The sequence below is a fragment of the Haliaeetus leucocephalus genome, unplaced genomic scaffold, assembly GCF_000737465.1.
Source record: "Haliaeetus leucocephalus isolate CR32 unplaced genomic scaffold, Haliaeetus_leucocephalus-4.0 Scaffold162, whole genome shotgun sequence".
Lineage (NCBI taxonomy): Eukaryota > Metazoa > Chordata > Aves > Accipitriformes > Accipitridae > Haliaeetus > Haliaeetus leucocephalus.
In genome coordinates this window covers 6,233,058-6,260,201 of record NW_010972598.1, presented here as the reverse complement: position 1 = coordinate 6,260,201, position 27,144 = coordinate 6,233,058, and the positions used below count along the sequence as shown (strand labels likewise).

Genomic DNA, 27,144 nt, shown 5'->3' with positions numbered 1-27,144 from the left:
CAATTACACAGAGCATGACTCTATGATACAGCCAGCAGGTCATGACTGTATATTAAAATTTAAGAGTCTACTATAAAAATCTGCAATATTCAAACGTTACTGCACGGAGCATTATGTTCTGAAACAATTATCAAGCAGTCCATTATATTTTTCAAACTACATTAACCAAAGCTTTCAATATTAATTTAAGATTCCATAGAAACGTTCTGTAAAAGGCTCTGTGAAGGGCCTATATTAGGCAAGGATGCTAGTTAAAAAAGGTAAATGTTCATCACCATGGAAAAGTTAGAAGCTTTCATATACTATGACCAGCAGTTTGCCACCTTGATAACTACACAAAAGCCTTCTTTTCTGTTAGATCCTACCACTATCAACTACTCAGTATGACTTTGGTATCTGGACCCCAGCTATTTATAGATTTTGTGCATCATGAACGGTTTGTTAGGGTAATAACAAAACTAGAATAACTGGTTACAATTTAACTTTAATTCAATGTATCACATATCTGAACCACTAAGGGGGATGTAGGCACAGAGGAGCAATCGCTGGTGTTCACCAGTTGTACTACACTGGTAAATTATCCCGTACTATCATCATTTCAATTCAAAACATGTAATCTTGCTTAATAAGGAGTCTTTAACTATATCTAGCAGTACAATATGTAATTGCATTCTTCTAACTCAAACTTTGTGTTTAAAAGTAATCACTTCTATTACGGTGCATGTTTGTTCTTATGCTGTAGCACCTCGCACCAAGTGTCGTAATGAGACTGAGGACTCATCATGGAATCTATTAAATCAACATTATAAAACATAGGTTAGTTTCAGATAATTGTAGGGACTTAACTGAAAAGCACAATTTAGTAGCTTAGTTTTGTTTAGACTTACTGTGTAGTTAAATAAGACATACACATATTTTCCCTTCTCTGACACTCTAAATCACCTCCTGGACTCCATTGACTCCCTATACCAACTAAAGCGCAAGCCCAAGATACTGGATAAGATTCAAATGGCCTAAGAGAACTTTGGTCAAAAAGTCAAGACAAAAATTCCAAGTTCTGACATCTCGGAAACCTGTTAACAGTAGTCACACTGCATCAAAAAAGAAAGAGATGTCATTGGAAAAACAGTAAATCAGTTTTACTTTAAAATAATTTCACAGCACAATAGATGTACGTGATGATTGCTTACGGGCAACCTTAGATAAGGCTGCTGCCCACTTCACCACTCCTGGTTTGAGGCGAGTGATAACTCTCTGGCAGTTCCTTCATAGAGCTGAGGAGTTGAAGCAGACAATCCCTCCTTTATGAAGATACACTCATTGTCCTTCTGATCTTTGTTACTATTCAGTTTTAAACCCAATCTTTGTGTTGGTGAGCTGACAAACAATTTAGAGGCCTCCTAAGAGCCTCTACACCTGCATTGTTGTATGAATGAGACAAGAGAAATACACACAGGATGTTGGGTGAAAGCAGCTAGTCAGGAAATAAGAGGAGAAAAAAAATGCAAAACAACCAAAGTATTTGGTGTACTTGCATGATCAGTAAGGCAGTTAACACCCGCTGCAGTCTCTGCTGATGGAAACTAGGACATGAGCAGAGCAAGTCACATTTCTAAATCCCAGAGAACAGGAAAAAAGCTACACCAAAAGACAACAATTATGGGGAATAAAGGCTTGAGACGCTATTGGGAAGAAGGAAAAATCACTGGGAAAAATAGATAAATAGGAAAGATTTTTGTGACATTAAAGAGAAAAGCCTTCAAAATTCACCATGAGACTGTAAGATGAAGAAGAGCTGGAAAAACAGCGGCAGGGATGTAAAAGTTATATTATGCTCCAACTTAAGAAATGGAAATGATGAGTAAGGGAGAGGACAAAGGAAGTAGGGGGAACAGTACCAAATGGAGACTTAAGTCTTTGAGCTCCAAAAGGACTGAGTTCAGAATGAATCCTGATTGTGAAGTAGTCTTTTAAGATACTGGAGAGACAAGATTAGGAATAAGACCACACATGAGAAGATACAGGAAAACACAAGTGATCCTCTTCAAAGAAAATGAAGCCGAACATGTTTCCCAGAGAGAAGTTATGCAGTCTCTATCCCTGGAGTTTTTGAATCCCCGACTGGATAAAGCCCTGAATAACTGGCTTGACCTCACAGCTGACTCCATTTTGAGCAGGAGGTTGAACCAGATAATCCTCTCTGGTCCTTTCCAAACTAAATTATCCTCTGATTCATGAACCCAAAAGTTTTTCAATGAGGTAAAGATCAGATCACTTCCAATTTCTGCAGAAATATTGCACATTCCAATCCAGAAATAACAAAAATGGATCCTAAAAAATGCTTTATATAATAGTAGGTATATATACCCCAGGTTATTTACAATGAAAAACTTCTTTGCTGACCCAGAATTGAGTAGGCAATATATTAAGCTTCAAAATGCCAAAAACGTGGTTCTTTTTGAGTTTCGTATTGTGTTTGTGTGGCAAGGTTTTGGTAGCAAGGGGGGGGCTACAGAGGTGGCTTCTGTGAGAAGCTGCTAGAAGCTTCTCCTATGTCCAACAGAGCCAATACCAGCCGGCTCCAAGACGGACCCACCACTGGCCAAGGCCGAGCCCATCAGCAACGGTGGTAGTGCCTCTGGGATAACAGATTTAAGAAGGGAGGGAAAACCTGTGCAACAGCAACTTCAGCCAAAGAAAGGAGTGAGAGCATGTAAGAGAAACAACCCTGCAGACCCCCAGGTCAGTGAAGAAGGAGGGGGAGGAGGTGCTTCAGGTGCCGGAGCAGAGATTCCCCTGCAGCCCATGGGGAAGACCATGGTGAGGCAGGCTGTCCCCCTGCAGCCCAGGGAGGTCCACGGTGGAGCAGATCTCCACCTGCAGCCCAGGGAGGACTCCACGCTGGAGCAGTTGGATGCCCCTGAAGATGGCCGTGACTCCAAGGGAAAGCCCATGCTGGAACAGTCTGTGCCTAAAGGACTGCAGCCCATGGAAGGGACCGATGCTGGAGCCGTTCGTGAAGAACTGCAGCCTGTGGGAAGGACCCACGATGGAGAAGTTCATGGAGGACTGTCTCCTGGGGAAGGGACCCCACGCTGGAGCAGGGGAAGAGTGAGGAGTCCTGCCCCTGAGGAGGATGTAGCAGCAGAGACAACGTGTGCTGAACTGACCCCAACCCTCATTCCCCATCCTCCTGTGCTGCTCGGGGGTAGTTAGAGAATCTGGGAGTGAAGCTGTGCCCAGGAAGAAGGGAGAGGTGGGGGGAAGGTGTTTTAAGATTTGGGTTTATTTCTCATTAGTCTGGTTGATTGGCAATAAATTAGGGAAAATTAACTTAAGTCAAGTCTGTTTTGCCCATGACGGTAATTACTTGAGTGATTTCTCCCTGTCCTTATCTCGACCCACAAGCTTTTCATTGTATTTTCTTTCTCCTGTCCAGCTGAGGAGGGGAGTGATGGAGCAGCTTTGGTGGGCACCTGGCATCCAGCCAGGGTCAACCCACCACAAGTCTTTTCAATCACGTTGAATAATAGAGAGAAGGGGAGGAAAAAAAAGAAAAAAAAAAAGAGACAGTCTGGAACTCCTATTTACATTTCTCCACAGAGACAATCAGAGTTTTGCCTGGCATTTTTGGTTTTTTTTCTGCTTGACTGTAACAACTGTACACAGAGTAAACTTCAGTAATTACAACTAACTCCTACTAGGAGTTCATTCATAACTAAATGTAAGAAAAACTCAAAGACTTTTTATTTGGATGAGAAATATGATAAGCATCAGAGAATTGCTTTCAACTTTGTATTTTTTAGTTTATATTTCTTTTGTTAGACTATTTCTTTGTGGAGACCATATATTACATACATTGCCTAGGTTTTCCTTTGTTTTGATGCAAATCAAAATAGAAAAAGATGCTCGTACAGTAAAGTTTCAGCTTCCTAAGGATTGTAGTAACACTGCATACTTAGCCTTACTCTCTTAAGTACAATGAATTTAAGAAAAGATGTTAAAATGCAAATTGTATATACTGGCAAAGGCCATGTTTACACATCCTTTTCCTTGAAAACTATATTGGGAAGAAAAAAGCTCAAAAGAATTTCTAAGAAGTGTCAGAAAACAAGTCTTTATTTTTTTAAACAATAAAAGAACTCTTTTTCTTTTATGCAGAAGAAAACCACAATGTTTTGGTTATTTAGAGAAGAGACAAAGCACATGGTGCATGATGTATTAGAGATGGGGAAGAGGGCAGGCCATACCTTATTCCTAAAGTTCTGTTGTTTGTTTGCTCGTGCTGCCGCCCTTTGACATTGACCTTCTATTAGGACTTGCACTTCAAATGTAACAGCCTAGGTTGAAATCTCTGGTGCTAATCAGAGTTCTGACAGAGTTTGTTTTTGCCAAGAGCCTCCATCAGGCTAAATCACAGTGTGTATGTCTCATTCCCTGAATCTAACAATGTTATAAGTAGCACAGTAATTCTGACAGTAAAGACAGTTAAGCATTTTCTACCATTTTATTTTTTGTTCGGTACAGAAGATAAACTTTTGCAAGTGATATGGCTTCCAATTAATATCACTATATTTCCTTAGTGCTAGTTCTTTCAGTCACCTCTAAAAAACATCATCAGCTAGAGTCTTCAGGTATTTACAGCCTTTGTAGGTTAGTAGCAGGGGTGGTAATTAAAAGCTTTGGTACGTTAAAATTCTACTTTTACAACCAAAAGTTCAGTTTCAGGTTTTTCTGCTTTAACCTGCCTCAAGTGTTGTTAGGCTGGCAGTATCCTGCCAGCAATTCTAGACCTGCCTTCTTTCTAGCTCAGATGGCTTAATTAAAAAATAAATAAATAAAAAATTAAATAATCTGAAGGCCCCATGAACTATCCCACTAGCTTATGGCAAACACCCTTGGGAGAAGACTTGAACTCCTCCACACAGTAAACCCTTCCCCTTAAAAACATTTTCCCAAACATTCTATACTCTGTTGGTTTTCTGTTACTTTAAAGAGCCCTAGAAACAAAATTGCCTATTAAGATCACAATCATTTAAGAGGAACAAGCATCAGGACTGGAAAATACAGGAAGTCGTTACACCTATTCTATTTGTAAGGAAGAGTTTGCAAAGTTCAAGAGAATAAAACAACCTCAAAAGAAATGCAGTAGTACTTAGTAATGGCGCACACGCAGTTTCAGTCATAGTTACTGAAATATTTCCATTTTCAAAATTAGCTACAACAGCAGGAAAAAAGTCTGTTAATTTTTCAGATCAACAGGTGGAAACTATCGCTGCTACATCTCTTACAGTGATTGTACTGGAGCTTCTGTTTCTCGCCCATCCCTGGAAATTTTGCTTGAAGTTTCATCTGTTTTCTAAACTTTCAAGAAATTGTTTCTTAAGCAGTTTCTTTTTATATATAATGGTAGTTGAACTATGTTCAACAGAAGTTTCAATGTAGTAAGTAAGATTCTAGTAGAATCTACAGATTAAAATGGATTTAGAAGTACTTGAATTCCTTGACTGGATTTGACTGATTAAGGATATAGTGTCCTTGAGCACTCCTGTGACAACACCAGTGAAAGCAAATGAGAATGTACATCACTATCCTCCTGTTAGGATGTGTATAATTCTAGCTACTGCACTGCAGTACTAGGTAATATTGACAACAACAGAAGAACAAATCAACAGTTCTGAAGGGAAAAACATAGTAAAGAAACAAATATGACACAAGGATACTTATTCAGATCCGAATACAATGACCAGCATGTTTGTTCTAATACAGCTTTGTAATTTAAAGAATCTATGTTTTAAATAGCAATTTCTTCTTTCTATCTAAATATCAGCCTGGTGCCATGCAAATAATTATGACTCTCAATTTGTGCGTGATTATTTAATTGCTGGGGCAAACTGAAAACAGCAGGAGCTTAGTCTCAAGTTCATTAATTTTACAGGATAGTAAATGAAAGGCCTTATTCCAGGATTGCTTTTGCATATCCTGTTATCAAGACTATAGGTAGAAGTATCTACATTAAGTAATGGAATGCATTTACTGAGCAGAATTTTCCTCTAATTTCCTAATCACTCTGTAACATTCCTTTGTAAGCACCTTCAACATTCCAAATAATTTATTTTCATGCTGAAATAAATTAATACAAGACAGTCTGCAGCAAAAAATAAATTGACTGTTAATAGTTCATTGCTAATATTCTCAGTGTATGCACACTTACACTTTGTTGGTTTTCTTTTAAAATATAAAGGGCTGATAGACTGAGGATGATTTGTGGGTAAGCTAACAGATGAAAAAATAAAATCAAGTTAAGAACTTGATTAAAGATCTCCACTTCAGCTGATACTTTTCCAAGGGACTGGGACTGCTTTGGAAACACCCTTGCACACTTGAAATTAATTTTCATTTGAAGGGTAGAATTCCCAAGACACTCCATGGCACTCATGTCCAATCTGTGTAAAGTCACTTCAGAATTTGATCCCAGCAAGGAATCAGTGCTAATAAGCAACCTAAAGAGAAAGTCCTCATTGCTTCGTATTCCTAAACCCCAGCATAGCTAAGCAGAAACTACTCTTTCAAGCAGTAGAAATCATCTGATTATCTCAGTAAATGAAAGACAGGCATTAATAAAATGATACATGGGGATTTTTCATGAAACTATGAATTTTCTTTTTGCTAAAATTATTATTTATATTCTTGTAAATGGATGTCAATTTTTATTGCAACTGATCCTTGTAGAAACAAAGATGAATGTATTTTTATACCTATGCACCGTGGACAAAAATTTGAAACCCCAGATTATGGCATTTAAAGCAAACATTTTTTATAAACTACTAATATCTACCCTGAGAAATAAGGCTGAAATACATAGGAAGAAAACCAAAACCCAACTGTCAGAAGATCATATGCTCTGTAGTACCAGTCAAACTTTCAAGGTACTTATTTCAGCCTCCAAATCTACTCTTCTACATACGTCAGATAAACTGAAGTATCATTTCTTAGAAGAAAATCTCTAAAAAAGCTGTAAATTAAAGCAATAATTATTGGAGCATACATGTGAAGCTTTCTCCTGCTTTTGAACCATCATTCTTCTAGGCATGTGTAGCATGTGGATCAAGGATTGATGAACTCACAACTTTGAAGGAAATATCTGTATGTCTGTTTTGAGTGTTATTTGATAATTATTAGGGCTACTTGACAGTAAAAAAGTTCTCTCCTGATGAGCTGGAACACCTGCCTTAACTGTAGCTCACAGATACGTGTTGGAAATCACTCAGAGAGTCCCAATTCTATTCTGTATAGCCACGCATGGATTCTCCAAGGACAGTGACATTTCTTGTCAAGTGAAAGTGAAACGGATTCTAGTTCTCCAGATACTCCTGTTTTACATCCAAAATTACTGCCTGTAAATTTCTGGGTAAACCCGATACCAGAGTACAAGAGAGACATGAACATACTAGAGCAAGTCCAGCAAAGGGCTACAAAGAAGATAAAGGGATCAGAGCATCTGAAACACAAGGAGGGGCTGAGAGCACTGGGATTGTTCAGCCTGGGAAAGAGAAGGCTCAGGATGCATCTTATCAATGTGTGTGTATAAATACCTGATGGGGTGATGGGGAGAAAAGATGACAGAGTAAGACTCTTCAGAGTTGTATTCAGTGAAAGCACAGCAGGCAACACGCACAAATGGAAATACAGGCAATTCTACTTAAGTATAAGTAAACCCATTTTTTATTGTAAGGATGATCAAGCCCTAGAACCAAAGTTGTGGAGTCTCCATCCTTGGAGATATTAAAAACCCAGTGAACATGTCCCTGAGCAGCCTAACCTTGCTTTGAGCAATGGGGTTGGACTCAACGATCTCCAGAGGTCCCTTCCAACCTCAGCTATTCTCTGTTTCTACAATTCTGCAAGATAAGACATTGCAGATGGCTAAGACAAGCAGTTGAGTAGGAGACAGGGAGATGGATTTGCACAAGTTTTAACTAGTAAGTAGCTGTGATAGACTACTTTCTTTCTCCAAACCTCTGGTAATTTATGCCTTACTGCCTTCTCCTCATTCCCCTGCATGTTCATATTCATAACTTGAATGCCTTGGTGTTTTTTGTATTTTAGAATAGAAACATAGTTTTTAAAAAAAAAAAACAAAAAACATTTTCCTTAGTAATTAGTCACACAGTTTTAAAAATGCAAAAAATTTATAAACAATAACAGCTTTTGCAGTTTTTTCCCAGTTTGGTGGCACTCAGTTAAAACTCCTCCTACACATAGACTGCGTGCCATGTATCATGCTGATTTGGGATTTTAACATTTTATTTCTAAAAATGTATCAAAGAAGATATAAACAATTCATACAGTATGTATTTTTCCATCAGGGCCTATAAAATACACGTTTTTACCTTCAATATAATAGGATCAGCTCATTAGGCTCATATTCTGTAAACAGCTTGGAAATGTATACCAAACAAGTCAGTGGAAATTCATACCCAGAAGCAGATGGTGAGAATAGCAAAGCTAAGCAAAGGAGGCTTAATTGCAAATTCTATCCAACTAAGCAAAACGGTGGTACTCTACATTCACAGGCATTTTCTTCAGAAAGGAGCCCAATGCATCAACATGCAGGTTGAGGCAGGGGAGGGCACTTCTGTGTCATTCATCAGGCCAATGACTACTTGGAGAATCGCCACCAATTAAACAGTATTCGTGTACAGTTGGCACCAACTTCACAGTGCTGCATGCTACGTAAAATTTTATGGCTTGTTGTCTTGCCAAAAGCAACACATCTAATGTTTTTTCTGTTAAATTAAAAATCAACAAGAGATTTAAAGTTGGCCTTCTACAACATGACAAGTAATTCAATTTACTCTGGTACAGTTCTCATTTAAAATGAGCCAAATTAACATGCCTAGACAAGGTATGTGAGAAATAAAGTCACACTATTATAAAGTTTTTATTTTTCTCTACTTCTTCTCTACCTCTTAATATTCAAAAATGGAGAGAGAAGCAAAAATCTTTTTGTCACCAAAAGGAACACTGACGAAAGAAAATTGCATTTCATCCCTGAAAACAATGGTAGACACTATAATAATCTTCACTACAGTCTTTTCCTGAGTGTGTGAGCATTTATTTCAGTTGCGGCAAGATTTCTTTGCTTTAGCTGACAATTTCATTGATGTAATTCACTATTTAATATGACTAAATTAGATACCTGTAGAAAGTGAGGACAACTCTAAGACTTGGTACCATATATGTCCAGAACCCAGTATTTCACTACTTTTGTTAAAGTTTCAACATAAGAAAAAATAAACCAAATCTTTTTCAATAGTTAGGAGTCAGAGAAATGTCAGCGATGGACAAAATACAGTTTTCAGAGGATTCCCAATTTTCAAATTTAGTATTAAAATATAAAGTTCTCCTGTGGAAGAAAAGTCGTATCAGCTTTCATAACAGCTCAGTCATGATGCACTAAAGTTTACTTCTTACTCTTTCAAAGCCATATGAAAGTAAGTTTCCCATTAAATTTCTTACAGGATCCCATTTTATCTTCTATTACAAGCCAACAGGGGTTTTGAGGAAAAGATTGCTTTAAGAGCCTCAATAATATTATCACCAAACATGAGAGACAATATCAATTTCCTGAGGGCCTCCAATAAAAGAGCCATTGTTTAAGTAGCAGCAGAGAAAAAAAAAAAAACGAAACCAAACAGATACAAATGTCACATTGAGAACTGTTGCTCGTTACCTTCTAGGCGCTCCATCCTCGTGTGGTTGAATAATCACCACTTTTACTGTCACTGATGTACGTAAAAGATCAATCATTTGTTCATGAGTCAAAGTTGCCACAGCCACTTTACAGATCTCAACCAGGCGGCTCCCTTGCCTTAGGCCTGCCTTCCATGCAAAACCAAAGGGCTCCACGTCTGCCACTATCCCTTCAAAGTTCACGTGGAATCCAAGTTGGCCCAACCCATTCCTCCGCAGGGTCATTTCTGTGGTTTCACATCCTCTGGTCACTATCTAAAGAAGTATCAGAATGTTAATGCTATTGTCAGGACACCCACTTCTTTGGACAAACAAACAGGTCCGTTTTCAAACACTATAAAGCCGTGTATGGCTTGACATTAAATATCTGTACTATACTAATACTAAATTATTTTAACGTTTGTGGTTGAATGAAGGTTTCTGCATAAAACAAAATGAACAAAACATTTCACAATGCTCAAAATCTTACAGCCCCAGAGCAAGCAGCTGACTGGTGTCAACTTCCTTCCCCCTTACCCAACGTTAACACAATACCATTTACATTTTATTGAAAACTTAACAGCTGCTTTAGTTTCAAAACACAAAGCAAGCAAAATGCTGTCCTGTCAGTTACTTCATTCTTGTTGGCTGACTGACTGCAGGTGTGCAGGCATTTTTTATTCAGTATTAGACAGTATTAAAAAACTTGAGCTATAACATGAGCCAAATTGAGTGAAATGCTTCAGTTCTAGGAGCTTTTCTTCCTCAAGAACACAGCAATGAAGATAATTTTGATTTATTTTGCCTTGTAGTCAGATTCCTAACTACCACCATCTCCAATGTGGACATCACTAAAATGGGTAAGAGCTTTCATGTCACTGGGAAATATAGAAACAAAAAAGTTATTTTCTTCACTTTCAAGGAAAATGTAATTCTGTCATTATACAGAGTAGCCAAAATCCTTCAAATTCAGACTTTGCTAGGCAGGCTCATTTCTATATCCTATGTAACAAGTCCTCAACAGTTTTGCCCAGTAAAAAATAATCATACAATAGTGTGTGTGCTGGGATACTGCACCAGACTCAGAATGCCAAATTCTAGTCCACATTACAAGGTAAGTTTAAGAGTTACCCTAGCATTCCCTTCTGTCGGTGTCACAAAACCAGTATGTATTTTAGCTCCATTAGTACAATTGGAACAAAAACTTAACCACTGTGAAACAACATTACCAAAAGACTTTGTTCATAATGCATATCATTCAAAGATCTCACAGTGCTTTATAACACTCCAGCAAGGCAAATATCTGTCCTTTAACGATGCGTATGTTATGATACAGATCAAGGGATCTTGCCAAGGTCACGCTGCATTAAGAGCAGTTCTACAGTGCACCTTGTACCACAAAGGCGTTCACGCTGTTGATGGTTGCTTTTAGCTTGCATTACAAAGATGCAGACATTATTCAACTTCAGGCATCTAATTCAAGGTGCTTAAGTTAAGAGGCTACTGTCCTGTGTAGTCATTTATACAGGACAGGTCTTTGCAAAGATTGTTTTATAGCCTGAGCTTAATTCAGGAGGCTGTTTCGGAAGAGTTATTCTCCCCCTCCATTGCCTACTTTTCGGTACCTTAGTGAGTTTTACTCACTGCCTGAGTAAACTTAGCACTCACTAAGTGCTATTGCCTTTATAGAATATTTCTATATGGATATCTGTCATTCATCAGAAAAAATTAGAACTTGCACATATGAGAACAAAGTGCCACAAAACCATGAGTTATTGTAAGTTTGCTGATCTGAGGGAGATGGTCCATGCTCATGCTTTCAACCTGTGATAAACCCAAGGTAATGAAATACAGTTAGCCCTCATTCATTACAGGCTAATCTTCATTGAGCTGTGAAACACTGGAGAAAAATCTTGCAAGGATCTCAGATGATCTGAGAATCATTGCCTGGCAAATTTAGGCTGCTTAAACTGTAGTACTTTGACTTCATAAATGTTCCAGTTATTTCTGAAGATGTAGGCTTCAAAGTTAAAAAGTGAATGTCATTCTTGAGATGTCCAAAACATACTCTGGAGGTTTTGTTCACAAAATCGTGTTCTGGGTCTTCCTATCAAACAAAGCAGCTATTTCCTTTGTCATTATTTAGCTCAGAGTTTTTGGTGTCTTTTAGAAGCTTTCCATTTTAAACAGAACTTTCTTTTGTGCTTATAACTGTGCATGTAGTATTAAGAGCTATAAGGTATGCTGAAAGCACTAAGCTTTAACTCTTTTTTTTTCCAGCTCTGAGTTTCATCTTCAGTCACAAATAATTTTCAACAAGACTTTCATCATTTATGAACTGGATAAGTGAAAATGAAATCTTCAGCTCTTCATTAGTTTCCCTACACTTCTGTCACAAGTTTCTAAAATATATACAGTATTTAGTCATGCAGTGAAAAGAAGGACATGCTATGAGAGTCAGGAGCTCAGCTGAGGGATGGAATTTTATCCTTATGAAATTACATAATATTCTTTGGGGGGGCCGACACCTCTTTATCATTATGTCACAATTATAGACTACTGCAGAATGAATGCACCAGCCAAAATATACAGATTTTCCCAACTCAAGAGCACTCAAAATCTTTTCAAGTTAGTTAGAAATTCAAAGGTTAAAAGAGAAGGAAGATAAACATTCCCGCCAAAGATTCATCTATTCCCAATGGAAAGGATTCCAGGAGATCAAGTCCTCCACGGGTATATCCCCTGAAAGGTGACACTGCATGTTACATAGTAATGTCACATAAAACATAGTACTGCTCCACTTCAAAATAGGTCATTCTGTTTACTTGGTTGCTGTTTCACTGAACTCATGGCTGTGCATGAACTAAGAGCTGGCTTCTCTGAATGCACTTAATGCAGATGAAATTAAAAGCCAGAGACCCTTTAAGTCCCAGATGAAATTGAAGAGGTTTTTAGTATACAGGCTTCTAAGGAAATTTTGCCGACTCAGATTCTTGCCTAAAGATCCATTCAGGGTTTTAATTTAATTTTATATCACTCTGGCATTCTCTGTTACCCTAAAGGTCAGAACCACTGCTTTTTCTGCCTTCAAACACAGCTCGCCAAGTTAATCTATAGTTTGCTTTTGCTGCTCTTTCTACTTTATATCACTAGATATTCTCCCCCACAAACACAGAACTGACTCTAGACTGACAAACCCCACCTCTTTTTTTAGTCCTGAACTGTTTCTTTTGGTTCAAACCAAAATTACAGTCTCAGCTTTTCACGTCTTTGCTTTATCTGAATATTCAGATGGGTTTCCTATTCATCTGCATGATTTAAAACCAGGCAATAAAATGTAGTTATTTCTTTGACAATCTCCTTTAGTAACTGCAACATTTTACTTACTGGTTTTAAGAAATGTTTTTACTAGTGACTAAAAAGGCTTAATAATTTGGTCACTGAAGTTTAATATTATGTCACAATTTGAGCTTTTATCTTTAGCATCTGCTGGCACATGTGGTTGTTGACCTTAGCTGCATTCTGAGTCACTTAAAAGGTTTTTAAAGGATGCATATGAAGTGTGGAATCAGAGATTTAAATACTTTTTAGTGGTTGTAATGGTCACCTCTGAGCTTCTATATCAAAATGTATATAATGACTGTTTAGAAAGCATTCAACATCATAAAACAACTAGGGAACGACATTAATATGCACCTTTCAAAAGAGAGGAAGAAGCACAGAAAAAAGAAGAAAACCATGAGGTAAGAAACAGGAATGAAAAAAGTTTTAAAACAAGTAATGACAGCTAATTTTTTTAAGCAATGTGAAAGTTGGATAGGTGGCAGCAAAAGAGAGAAGGTGGCCAGAGTTCATTGGAATAGATACTTGAAGCTAATATTCAGTTAACTTGGCAGTAACTGATGCTAAATTTTTGAGGCTTAAAGCCATTTTGACATTATTTAACTCAAAATCTGACCATAAAAAAGAGGAAGTATTCAAGTAAATATAACCATTTCATGTTTTTAATTACTGAATTTTAAATATCTATCCTCAGCAACTGGGCTATTTCCATGTTTTGTAAAACCAAAGTAAAAAACAGCAGAAGGAATTGTCATCACTGATGACAGCATTAAGTTTTCACTGGAACTTTGAATCTTGTTTTCCATCTGTGTTAAGCAATTTATATAGTTCATTTAGCAATACTTCACAGGAGTGTACTACATGTACACTATTTTTCAGAAGGGAAATATCTGTCTAAGGAAAGGATAATACAACAGTGGCAAGAAGAGTTTAAAGACATTCATCTATTGAAAGATTAATTGTACTTTGGAAGAAAAAGGTTGTTATTTAGAGCATGATATTGAGCAATGCTAACTAAACGTGACTGAAGAACTACAGAGGCCCTAAAACACCAGCTGCAATCCAGCTGTTCCAGTGTGATAACAGTAAGCGTAATGATTTCTTTTCAGTACCGGGCTTTCTAATAGAAACAAAACGGAGACCATCTAGATCACTTAAATTACGATCAAAGGGTGAAGCGTAACCACATGAAATAGATGCATCAGCACTTTTACCTTGGAGCTCCCGTCTGTTCATTTGTACTGACTGAAATAGTTACAGGACAGTTGTGCTAATAGGGTCATCAAGCATCTGAAAAACTTTATCCAGTCAGCTGTAAAAACTGGCTTTAATTGCTCTAGTTTTCTTTACTTCCTGCAGTTGCTCAGTATAGAGGAACAAATCAGCAGAATCACTTATACAAATTTTTCTGCTAATATTCACAAAAAGTCCAAGTGAGTATATTTTACACATTCAGATTTTGTATTTTTTTAAATTAAGGTATATTTCTACCTACAAAAGTGTGATTTGAGAACAGGCTACAGCAAGAGAAGACAAAAGCTTAGCCTTTCAATCCTGATTTCAACACTGAAACCATCCATGGCCTTAGCTAAATCTATCAGATTATTGGTATCAGATTCCTGATCCCTGAAAATGGGTTGATAACACTTATCTCATACACTGTTGTGAGGATTATTGTTTGTAATGCTCTCTGAAAACACTCCCAAAGTATAAACGTAGGAGATTTTTAATTGTATCTCAAAGAAGATGGAGACAAGTAACACTTCATAAAAATTTGGAATTCCAGTTTAGAAACTATACTTACTTCAAGCCTTTGAACAATTTCTCTGATGTCTTCAGTACAATTATCTGCTGCAGACAGAAGAATACATTCTCCTCTTTCATAAAATATTTTGATGCTCATTAATCCAGACGTCCATCCAATAACATCTCTGCAGGAGCAGTTAAACACAACATTTTTTGATTCCTTTTCAATCAACATGATAAACTCATTGGAGATTCCAAGGAGACATTCAATGTCAGCAGACTGGCCAAAATCTCGTGCAATCACATTCCACATAATTGCTCCAACACTGAATAGATGTGCATCTTTCCTTGGTTTCACTTTTTCCTTTTTTTTTGCCCCCAAAGTAATAAAGCTAAACTTTGCTGAAGTATCCACTGTAGCTGTGGTAACAAAATTTTCTGCCAGATCTTTCAAGTATTCTTGACGTGTCCTTGTGGCCATAGCTCGAAATTTTTCTGACTTATGTGCCGCGTTTTCAGCATTAATAACTTTGGCTAAAAGGAAGTCCCTAAAGACTGCTGATTTGGGGAAAGTTACTCCTTTGGGAATGGGTGGACCGAACGGAGGTACATCTTTTGATCGTGAAACACCAACACTGGAAATAGAAAGAAAAAAATATAATGGTTAATTCCTTAAAAAAAAAAAAAAAAAAAAGATTGGATGATAAGCAGAACTGTGATCCGTGCAGTCCATTTACATAGCTGGGTTTAGCTTTGACATGTCAATTTTCAGACTTTTTAGACACATCCAATAAAAATGATTGGGTTGTCTGTTTTAAAATGGCTTTTTTCTTTTAAATATATGAAAGACTTTATGGATGTATCTTACTAACACAAAAAATATCAAGGATGACTTCTTAGGGTGTCACTGCCTCCTTTCGTTAATGGAATAAATATCAGAATGCTTTGTGAGACTTAAATGAGAGAAGTATTTTTAAAAATTCTATTTTTTATTTAAGTCTGTATCATTTTCAGCTGTCACTTAGTTGCATGATCTTAAAACTAAGAAATGTATATATAGAAACAGAATTTATTTTAATCCTCAGACATTTCGCTACAATGAAGTGTGAAGTCAAAGTATTGGTGTCAAATGTGTCTACAATGGGAGCATTCTGCACCTGTTTAAGTTGCCTACTCTATTTTCATAAAATTTCAAAATACCTGCAGTTCTTGATATGGACAGTTCACAGCAAGATGCAAAAGGAATAGGAATATTTTCTCATTTATACAATTGATATCTACATAATGTATTTCAACTGAAAAAGGATTTCAAAATACTGTGTGACCTACATAGAACTACTACTAGTTTGACTGAAACGCAGTCACATTTGGGATCACAGACAGACATCATTTAGTACTAAGAAATATGTAACTTATGAAATATCATGTATTATTAAACACAAAAGAGCTACTGAAACAAAATTAAGTTCTAAAAGACAGCTAAAAGACAGCAATATGACCTGACCTCATGACGTACTTCAATTTCATTGTAAACAATGAATAAATAACATTTATACATGCTAAATCTGCACCATTATGCTTCAAGTACTTATCATTATTTGCACAATTCCCAATCAGTTCAAAACCACGCTTCCACCCTGGTTACCTTGCTAGAATTCATGATCCAGTAACTTAAATGTGAGAGTTATGGTCATCTGAAATTTGAGATGTTTTTATACTCCCCAAAAGTCCTCATTCATGTGCTTAAAGGTCATGACTCATCCCAGTGTCATATTGTCATACTTGGGGGATTTATACAGGTTAATAGTCTTCTAAAATACTTTATTTTAAATCACTTTCTTTGAAAAAGGAAATGTGCAATACAAAATCTAAATTAATTTATATTGCTATGTCTGCAAATCTTATTTTTCACTGACTTATTATATCCTCATTTTCTGCCCATAAGTCAGCAACACAGAGTTCTGCATATACCCATTTAAGTCCACAAACTCTGCCCCATAACTCTGTGCAATGGAGACATTGGGGTTTCAAACTCACAGAAAATGTAGCAGAAATTTTAAAACTGTATACATAGTATCTCTAGAAAATACCAAACTGTTAGAAGAGGCAGTGCCATTGTAGTCTTAATAACAAACTTAAATAGTTATAAGGCTCTACTCACCTATAGCACACATTTTCAGTGCAAGGATTATGCACTTTGACTATGACAAATACATGTTGAAAGTGGGAACGAATATTTTTTGGAGTAAAAGGAAGTGCTCCTGGCTCTTGGAAGACAATGGTAACTATATCATTTCCTATATGCCTTTTCCTTAGCAGCTAGACAAGAAACATGCATTGAAAAATTAGTTATAAAAAAATAATCACAGTCTCTTTATTTTAGCAAAAAAATCCCCAAACCAAAATAAATGAAGCTTAAGTTTTCAGAAATAACTTTTAATTAATCATATCCTGGATAGCTACAGATAAAGGATATTGGACTGAACTGCAAAAAGATAGGGAAAGGAAACTGGTCTAAGTTCACAAAAATACTAGTGCGTTCTCTCGCATCCCCACACTAGTTCTGCATAGTTTCTGCTCATTTCTCTTTTATTCTATAAGAAAAATATATTTCTCTTACTTTAGTGCATCATGTTAGTAATAAAAAAAGTTACATCACTTCACATTTCTTACTACCCAGAGAACTGTACATCAGTTCCCTCTTTACAGTGTAATATTTGCTTCTATATGAAAAATACAATACTGCTTTCTTTCTCAATGAACCTTCCTTTTCCATGTTGCATTTTTATTAAACATTGTCCTTAATATTATGAGCTTAATTTTTTTTAAAAATAGATTATCATTAATACTTATCACAAATTTTAACAACTGCAGTTTGAGGAACAGAGCTGAGGCTCATGGAGAAACAATAGCTATTAGAAACTCATTAATTAAAAACTTATTCTTGTAATTGGTAGTTATTATCATCAAAATATATTTAAGGAATAATTTAAAGTATTAAATCATTGTTACAGGCTAAAACTTAATAAAAACTACAAAACATGTCCAGAAATAAGGGACCACTTCTCTCTCTCTCCCAAAATAACCCCCAACAAAACAACACAGTAAAATGATGTTCACTTTCCTCACGGAAGTATATTGTACCTCTCAAATTTTTTACACTCTTTTCTTAAATACCTTTGCTTATAAAACATCCATGTATATTACCAGATGGAAAAAAGCAGTCCAGCATGTGCTGCATTTTAAATATCCACCCAAAGTCTGTCAAAGACCTTGCATTGTCAACTGATAAAGCATACAGACACTTAAAGCTTTACCTTAGTTCATGTGTAACTAAAAAGGATACAAGAATAAATTTATTTGAAAACTTTATGACAGAACAAGTAAAAATTTCTCTATCGAGCTGATTTTACAGAACATAATCTTTCTAATAGAAGAGTATTTGCTTGTATTTTCTCAGTTCCATCAAAAGTTAGTATGTCAGCTACCAACAAAAAAAGCAAGGTTGCACATGCTAAAGCCTAAGACCCATAAGTATGTTTCATTACATCTCCTAAAATAACACAAAGATTGGTATTCTAAAGGTAGTAAGAAGGGCCAAAGCCACAATTTTAAAGCACTCAGTATATCTATATTATTGCAAACATAATCAAAATCCCAAATGCAGATTAAAGAAATAAGACTTCTGATGAAACTTTAAAACAGAACATAATATTTGGTGTAAGTCATGGGGCTCAGTCAAGTTTTCAGGTTTTTAAGACTAAAATCAAAATAACTGTCTTTGAGCAATTTAACTCAACATCCTGTTGCATACAAATTACAGTAGAAATATACTACATGGAACTGATCACAGAAATAAGTATGTCAGGTATACTTTAATTTGCTGAGCCATACAATTAGATCATAGTAGTGAAGCACAAGTTCATGTTTAGAGGCTATTATTATCTCACAGGTTGGAATTTGCACCTCAGTTAAATTTGTAAGAAACCTTCCAATTATAAGGTACAAGGTGATTCATTTCTGCTTTTGTTATATAACTAACTGCCCAATTACTCTTTCTTGCTATAGTGGTTCACGCCTATGCCTATACATTTCCACAGAGCAAAATTACAAAAATTAGAAAGCAACATCCTGTTTAAAGTTATATTTATTTCTCAAGACAATCACTGTTTTCAAGAATATTTTCTGCTTTTGTAGACCTCTTTAGGAGGTTCTGCTTGCCATCATAGGTTGCTTAAGCGAGAATAGCAGTCACTTAATACGAGGTAAGTTTTAGAAACATTTAAGATTTTAGTAGCAAAAAGAGTCTTTTCAGAATTATGGCAGTTCCCATATCCTATCTCTAAATTATTTTTCAAGAGCTTAAACCTCTAAGAGGCACAAAAATAGGAAATAGGAAGTCAGGTCATCATTTTTAAGAACCTTACCAAGCTTGCAGAGATCTTAGTGACTTCTTCAACATTTTAAAATAAAAGCAGTGTAATACTGTTATAAATAACTGTCATGCATAAGTGGTCAGTGCACTTCAACACAATGCAAGGCAAAGCACAGTTGTGGCTGTGCGCAGTTTCATAATGCAAAGAACTTGGAAAAGGGAGAGAAGTAAACTGGAAGATGGAAAGAAGTGCTCTGGATAGGATAAAGGAATAGGAAAAGAATAAAGTATTGAATGGAGAAGAAGGAGGGAACACATACTTCCCTGGGAAATGCGAGATAAGGATAGCATACTGAAAATGAAAAAGGAATTGAAGGAAACCGGAACTAAGCAAAAAGATTTATAAGAAACCCTTTTCTAGTTTCCATCCTATAACCTAGATTTTCCTCCCAACTTTTACCTCCTAGGTTTTTTTTTAGGTTCTCAGTTTCCCCTTCCTCTCCCATTTTGAGGTCTGCTCAGATTTGGGGTTTTGGGGGGTTGTTGTATTATTTATTTTTTTTTTTAATCTGCCTTTCTAACATATTCTAAAGAGTCTCATGCCAATGCAGAGCACAACAGGAACACTCAACAGGGTGCACAGATTACAGAGGATTACGTACAGTAAGGAGACATCAAACACACTTTGACATCGTTCTAGTATCAGTCTAAATTGGCATGGTAGAATTTGAAAATGAACCCAATCAAGTACAATAAGCAACCAAGAGGAAATCAGTGAAGTTTTATGTAAGAATACAAGACAAGCAAAGGGGAGTCCAGTAAGGAAAATATGTTAGAAAAGCAGAATCCATTAGATTAAAATCTCAAAGTTAATATAGCTTCTATTATTTGGTATAAAGATTTTTAACTACTCAATTCTTAATTTTCAGATATGCATCTCTGAAGAAAAGTACTGTCTTAAAACTTAGCATATTTACAGGTTATGCCCAGCCATGAAAATCTACCCACTTCTGTGGAATTTTAATTGCCTAGTCAAACTGCGAAACAACAAGGAATTCTTGTTGCAATAGCAGTGAAATATATTCTTTGTTCAATTAAATGATGAAATGTTAAGAGTGAAATAAGAAAACCATCAAACTTATTTTAGTACATTTCTAAAATAAGTGGTTTCAAAAATTTTATTTTCAATTTTTGTTCTTAAGCAGTACCAAAACCAGAAACAAAGGGCAAAAGATACTTCATCAGATCCAGTTAAACTGAGTTTGGTATAACCACATGTCTCATTATCCCAACCATTTTAACAGTAGCTTAAATTCAACAAGTTTATTTCATAATTGCATATCTGTTTCATTTTTAAGTTTTCATTAAACCAGGTGAAAACTGGTTATTTGAACTAATTTGGATCAGTCAGGTCTGACCATGTGTACACAAGCAGACTGCAAATGTGTGAATGGGAAACTTGCAAGGGAATGATTTGGAAAGGGACGTTGCAAAGGTAAAGTTTAAAGGGGAAAGCCTTGAACTATGATTTGAAGAAAAGGCCAGTAAAGGAAAGAAAACTGGCCACACCAGGGCTGGTAGTCTTTTCTGTCCTAGGGAAGGAGCAGCTGACTTGAAAGTTCCCAGCCTATGTTGCAGCCAAAGTGAAAATTACCTTGCTCTTTGGATCTCCTGCTGGCTCTAAAACTAGAGGGATGTCCTGATCAGGGACCAAGCAGGGCGTAGTTATGTCCTGGAAGAAGCAACAAACAGTTCTGGTGTGGCCTATTTTTGGCTCACAGGTATTTGGAAGCTAAGCAATGCTTAGTGCTTGCTCATTGAAGGCTGTAGTCCTAGATGAAGAGTGACTCAATACCTTGCCCAGTCATTACCAAACAAGGGACATAGGGATAGGATGCAATAACCTCATTGCCAGTACATACACAATATGCTAGCAAAAAATAACTATTGAATGGGGGTCTTCATTGCTAACATAACCTAAAAGGAAAATTACCATGGGGTCTAACTTCTCCTTGCTTGGGTATGTAGAGTTAGTGAGCCAAACCCCGAAGAGACAAAAAACATTCATATTCCACAGCACCTGTAAGTCTCTCTCTGTCTTGAGCACAACTGATGCAACTGCATCTGTGGTCTTCAGCATCTGAAGTGTCTCAAGGAAAAAGACCTAATCGAATTTTATCCTAGCTTGTGAGAAATAACACTGTTGATACATTTCACACTTCAGTATGTATTCTGGAACTAAACAGTAATAGGAGAAAATTAAACAATGATTACAGAACCCTTTTGCACATTAAGGCTGGCTAAATTCTGGTCATTTGGGTGCACTTGTCACATTTCATTAAGAGAGTGTCCATGCTGTGCAAACACTGCTAGATTCCAGCACCTAAAAAAATAATGTGGTGGGTCTTCAGATAGGCATGCTACTTGAACTTGGAAAACTGCCACATTATTTTGATCCCAAGAAAGGCATGAATAACAACATGGTGCTTTACTAAATATTGAACCTGTTAAAGTGACAATGATGAGAGCTTACTACAACACTGTGGAAAGGGACTGCTTGTTGCTGGGGAAAATCATGAAGTTAAAATTGGAAGATTTTGCTATACACAAGAATCGGCACCTGACTATAAAGAAAGACGCATAAGGAAATTATGAGAATGAAAGGAAGGCACAGGAAGAAGTGAAAGGACAGTAATAGGAGGTGGCTGAGCAACACAGGAGTGAAGTTGACAAACAGCAAACAATCATGAAAATTAGCGGATTGTGGTGAGAGGATATCCTGTTCTCACAAACAAGGGAAAGTCATGAAAGACAACAAAAGTAATAAACTCCAAGTAAGGCCATATTTACTGTCAGTGCCTGTGATTAGCCATGCAAATATTATTTTTTTTCCTTTTAAGGCAAGCTCATTCGGTGTATTATATCTTCTTAACAGTGTACAGTTTTCCCTATTTACATGTCATTTCCAGTCAAAGAGTGTTATGACTGATTACAGACAGAACAACTCCTAGTGCGTTTACTAAATTACACCTTATCACAATACAGGATTAAGTGAAAGTTTAGAGAAGTGAAGCAATCTCAAATCAGTGATGATGATCCTCCACCTTGATTCCCAGCTATTGGCACAGTTGAGTGTGTGACATAGCTGAACATTTTGTTTTCTGAAAGCCACACATTTTAAGATGTGAGTCATCTAAACATTCATATTATTCATATAGTGAAGAGCTTCTGCCTTTTGATTCTTAATTTAGTTTCTTTAAACCACATCTAAATCCTAAGTGTAATGGAGTAAAATTTGCAGTTGTCTTAACTGTTCACTTGAAACAGTTCTTCAAACAGTTCAGAACATTATGCACTGACTATTTAAAACACATAAATACATTATATACTTTCTTCCATTTCAGTTTTCATTTATCCTTTCTCAAGAATTTTAATCATTTTCCTTTATGTTTTTTTTGCTGCCTTGACACATCTCTTTTCCTTCCCACAAGACCTATTGATGGAGTAGACATGAAAGATACAACTCACATATGGTTTAACAATCAGTAACCATCTTTTGTATGCTGTTCAAAAAGAAAGTGAGATAGCGTCTTTTTTTCATTACAACCCTCCAAAATGTCTGAAATCTTTGTATCTTGCATGGCAATGAGAGAATATTCTAAAACTAACTAAATAAATCCAACGCTTATTTCTGCAGACCTAGAAAAATGCAGAGTGGCAGCGCAGAAAGTTACGAACTATCATCAGTCTGACCTAAGAGCAATTCTACCACTTTTTCTTTTTTTAAGTGTTAATGTTGATATATTACACCAAATGTGCTTGTACTTTTTTATTCAGTTGCAAGAAATATTCAAGACAGGCAAGACAGAGTAACCTTACTGGTGCACTGCACACTTTGGATGCTGTGCTGTTTTTTAGCCATCCTTAATGCTTTAAAGATATCCTGAATTATTACATAAGCAAAGGGAATACTCCAGAAATAAAATAAGTACACTGCAGTTTTCTGTCTTCACAAGCAGACACCTTGAAGGATAAAGTTAAGCATTTATTACTAAGCTGTCACATTAATAAACATTTCAAGATCTGTAATATTAGGATTAAGTGGAATCGTTTCAAAAATCTTATTACATGCATATTTTAACCATCAGACTATTTTCAAGTTTCATTCCATTCAATGTTTAAAACATACATGATGTAAATCCAGTCCAAACTGAAAATAACTCATTCACCACAGGCAACATTACTTTTTAATAATATCATGATATGGGGGAGATAGGATTTTTATATTATATAATTCAGGAACTTATCCTATGAGATTTCTAATCCCTTACAATATTTCAAGAAAAAAAATAAAATACAATTGAGTCATACTTCATATAAAACAATTCAGTTTTAAAACAGTATTACTTTTAAAAAAAACCCTCAATCTCAAATATTTATAGTGCAAAATTACAATGAAAAGTTAAAAAACATACCTGTTGCCTGTTACTGGGCATGTATGGAAGCATTGTTGATACATGAAACATTAACTCATAATCTTTATAGGTAGTATAGAGGGAATGAGTTCCTGTTGAATCAGCTGAAAATGGATTTAATTGCAAGAAGGTCAGTAAAATAGAACATTCATACTACACTTTTTAGGACACCACTCTTCACATGCTATGATTTAAATCTATTAATGCAATTTAAAACCTTTTTCAATAGAACAAAACCAGTTTGCATCAGCTAAAGATCTACTCTTTAGTTTCATATTATGACATAGAAGGGTCCTGCAAGAAATTGCCCAAAGAATTTGCTATCTATGAGGCCTAAATGATCTAATTTTGAATATATTGGCATTTCACAACACAAAGAACAATCACTTAGCTACTTGAGAATAGTTTTATATAACAAATATTCTCATTATTTAAAACATTAATAAGGACAATTGACTAATCCCATACTTTACCAAAAATAAACTGACAATGCTACTCCAAATCTGACATTAAAACACATACCACAGATCTGACATTTTTAAAACACGAAATATGTACATAATACATTGTAGTACAATGTCAAATAATTTTATTGGGAATTTTCAGATCTTTAAAAATTATTAAAATACATTTCATGTACAATATAACTTAATATTTTTATTTATTTTATTTAGGAAGTTTATAAATAGGGATAGCATTTCAGAATGTTTACAGCAAATTAGATGAGTTTTACTCTGTAGTTATAAATTAATCCTTTTTATTCACCTTCTTTAATATGTATGGATTATTTAAGTAAGCACAACTAACTTTAAAGCAGGAACACACTATTGAGTCAAGACAACCATCAATTTTTCTTCTCTTTTTCCATGTTCACTCATCTTTTAATACAGTTTTTTATCATCTACACCAAGAAATGTTCTCCTGCACTCTCTTCCACACACTGTTTAAGGTTTTGGGGGTTTGATTTCTTTTAAATAGTAACTGTATTCCAAATAGAAATTGATTGGCCATGTTAGTTCTCCGGTTAAAAGTATATAAACATACACTTAAATATAAAATTCAACAGTAACAACACTTTATCTCCAGTCCTAAATCTGAAAATATCTATGTGCGTGTATAATTTTGAACACATTCATATTACTACTGGCTTTATCAGTTATGTTTGTACAATAATAAAATTAAGTTCATTTATTAATATTGATGTAATATAAATTACACTTACACAAGAAATAGGAGCATAATTTCCACTGAAGTTTCTTACTTGAGTGTTACCAAAAAAAAGAAAACATTATTGCACTCCTCTATTTTAAAATCTTTGTTGAAAATGTAATTCCCTTATAACCTTTCCATTGCATTTTAGAAGGACAGCGTTTTGAAGGGATAGGAGGGAATAAACTATATTGGGAAATGCAAGTATCTGCCTAAACTACACTGATCTCAGCAACCCTACTCCCCAACTCCTTTTGCAATTAGATATTAAATAAAGCCAAATTTTCTTGAACAGATATTGCACAAAACGGTCCCTTTAAATACTTATTACCAAAAGGCAGATTCCTTACCCTCAGATCAATGCTTTCCTAATACAACATCCTACTTAGTTGAATACTTTTGATTTAGCACCTGTCTGGAAATGAGCTAGCAAGTTTTTCTTCTGAAATTTAGTCCCTTACACTAAGCAAGCTGAAATCTTCTAACTCAACAGATGCTTTACCGAACACCTACTAACGGCCCACTGTGATTACGTTTACATAACGGTTGCTACTACAAACATTACTCTGCTGACAATTTTAGTGGAAAAAAAAAATTGTATCTGGGCTGACATTTTTGCACCTCATTCCTTTCTGAACATTAGTTTAATTTCACAAAGTTTGAGAAAAATTGGCTATTTTTTTTTTTTATTTATGAAACATTGCTGCTTTTTTGCAGAAAAGTACCTTTTACCAAACGAAGTGAAACAGCACTATTCCTCTGTAGATATAAAATTGCAATGTTTCCTCAATTTCTTTCACCTTCATTTTTCTCTTTACAGGTATAAGGAAATTAAATGCAAACATAATCCAATTTACCCATAATATAATCCATAATGAAAGTCTGAACATTACAAATGAGAATATTAATGTTCCAATAACAACATTTTAATTCCTCATTTCTAGTAGATGGATATGTTTTAAAACATATACTAAACAAATTATATAGTGTTGAATTGGTAAAATTTCCTCTAACTTTCTTATTTCTTGATCTTGGGATTTAGAATTACATGCCATTAAAACTGCACTAAAGAACAGCAGAAAAGAGTCTGTAGTTAACATATTCCACATGTTCTTCAGATTTGCACTGGGTCTGGCTTGGATGGAGTTAATTTTCTTCATAGCAGCCCATCTGGTGCTGTGTTTTCTATATGTGATCAAAACGGTGTTGATAACACACGATTGTTTTAGCTATTGCTGAAGAGTGCCTGCGCAGCATCAGGGCTTTCTCTGTTGCTCGCACTGTCCCCCCCTGCCCCTGGGAGCAGGCTAGGCAAGTGTGTAGGTAGATGGGCAAGAGTTTGGGAGGGGACACAGCCAGGACAGCTGACTCAACCTGACCAAAGACATATTCCATAACCATATAACGTCATGCTCTGCAGTAAAACTGGAGCGGGGGGAGTTTTTCCGTGGTAGCTGTTGCTCAGAGACTGGCTGGGCATCAGTCTGCTGACGGGAGGTGGCAAGTGATTGTTCTTGCATCACTTGTTTTGGGGCGGGGGGGGGTCGGTTGATTGTTGTGGTGGTTTTTTTGGTGGGGTTTCTTTTTGGGGGTGTGATGTGTGGTTTTTTCCTTTCTTTCCTTCACTTATTGAACTGTCTTAATCTCGACTCACAAGATTTTCTTGCTTTTGCCCTTCTGATTTTCTCCTCCACCCTGTTGGGGGGTGAGTGAGAAAACAAGTGGGTTGGAGCTCACCAGCCAGATAGGTCAACCCACCACAATTTTCTATATTCTGTATTCCATAAGAAATGGACCAAATAATTATCAAAATATTAAATAAACAGTCCAAATAAAAAATGAAAATAACAGAACTTTTTAAAGAAAAAACCCACAGCTAGTCAAACATTTGAGACTAGAAAAACTTAATAAATGTGAACCCTATGAAAACTGAAAAATAAATTATTACTGAAACACTATGCATACCAAAAATTTAGCTACTAGAGATTAAATTATTACACTATTCTGAACCTGCAGGCAGTCAGATCAACGTATTATCCAATTATAAGTATGACACGCAGTAATACTTGTTGTGCCATTATATTAAAAAAACAAGTATAACACAAAAAAGATGATAATTAACTCAGTATTTGACATTTAATATAAAACTGAAGACCATATTTTTGTCAACTCTCTTAATTCCATTCTCTTTGTTGCAAACTAGGAGAACATGAGAAATATGAGAACATATTATTACAGGCCAATATCATTAATGGCACACAG

At 35.8% G+C, this 27,144-nt stretch overlaps 1 protein-coding gene across 1 annotated transcript in view; it reads right to left on the bottom strand.

Annotated features, from left to right (window-relative positions):
• The window catches only part of SIPA1L2 (signal-induced proliferation-associated 1 like 2), an 87,289-nt gene that overhangs the window by 42,100 nt on the left and 18,045 nt on the right, over positions 1-27,144 (bottom strand). The window contains exons 5-8 of the mRNA XM_010562652.1: positions 23,674-23,777; positions 16,985-17,142; positions 14,882-15,458; positions 9,737-10,011 (exon numbers count right to left, since the gene is read on the bottom strand). Of these exons, the coding sequence (XP_010560954.1) occupies positions 9,737-10,011; positions 14,882-15,458; positions 16,985-17,142; positions 23,674-23,777 (1,114 nt within the window). The remainder of the gene's footprint in view (positions 1-9,736; positions 10,012-14,881; positions 15,459-16,984; positions 17,143-23,673; positions 23,778-27,144) is intronic.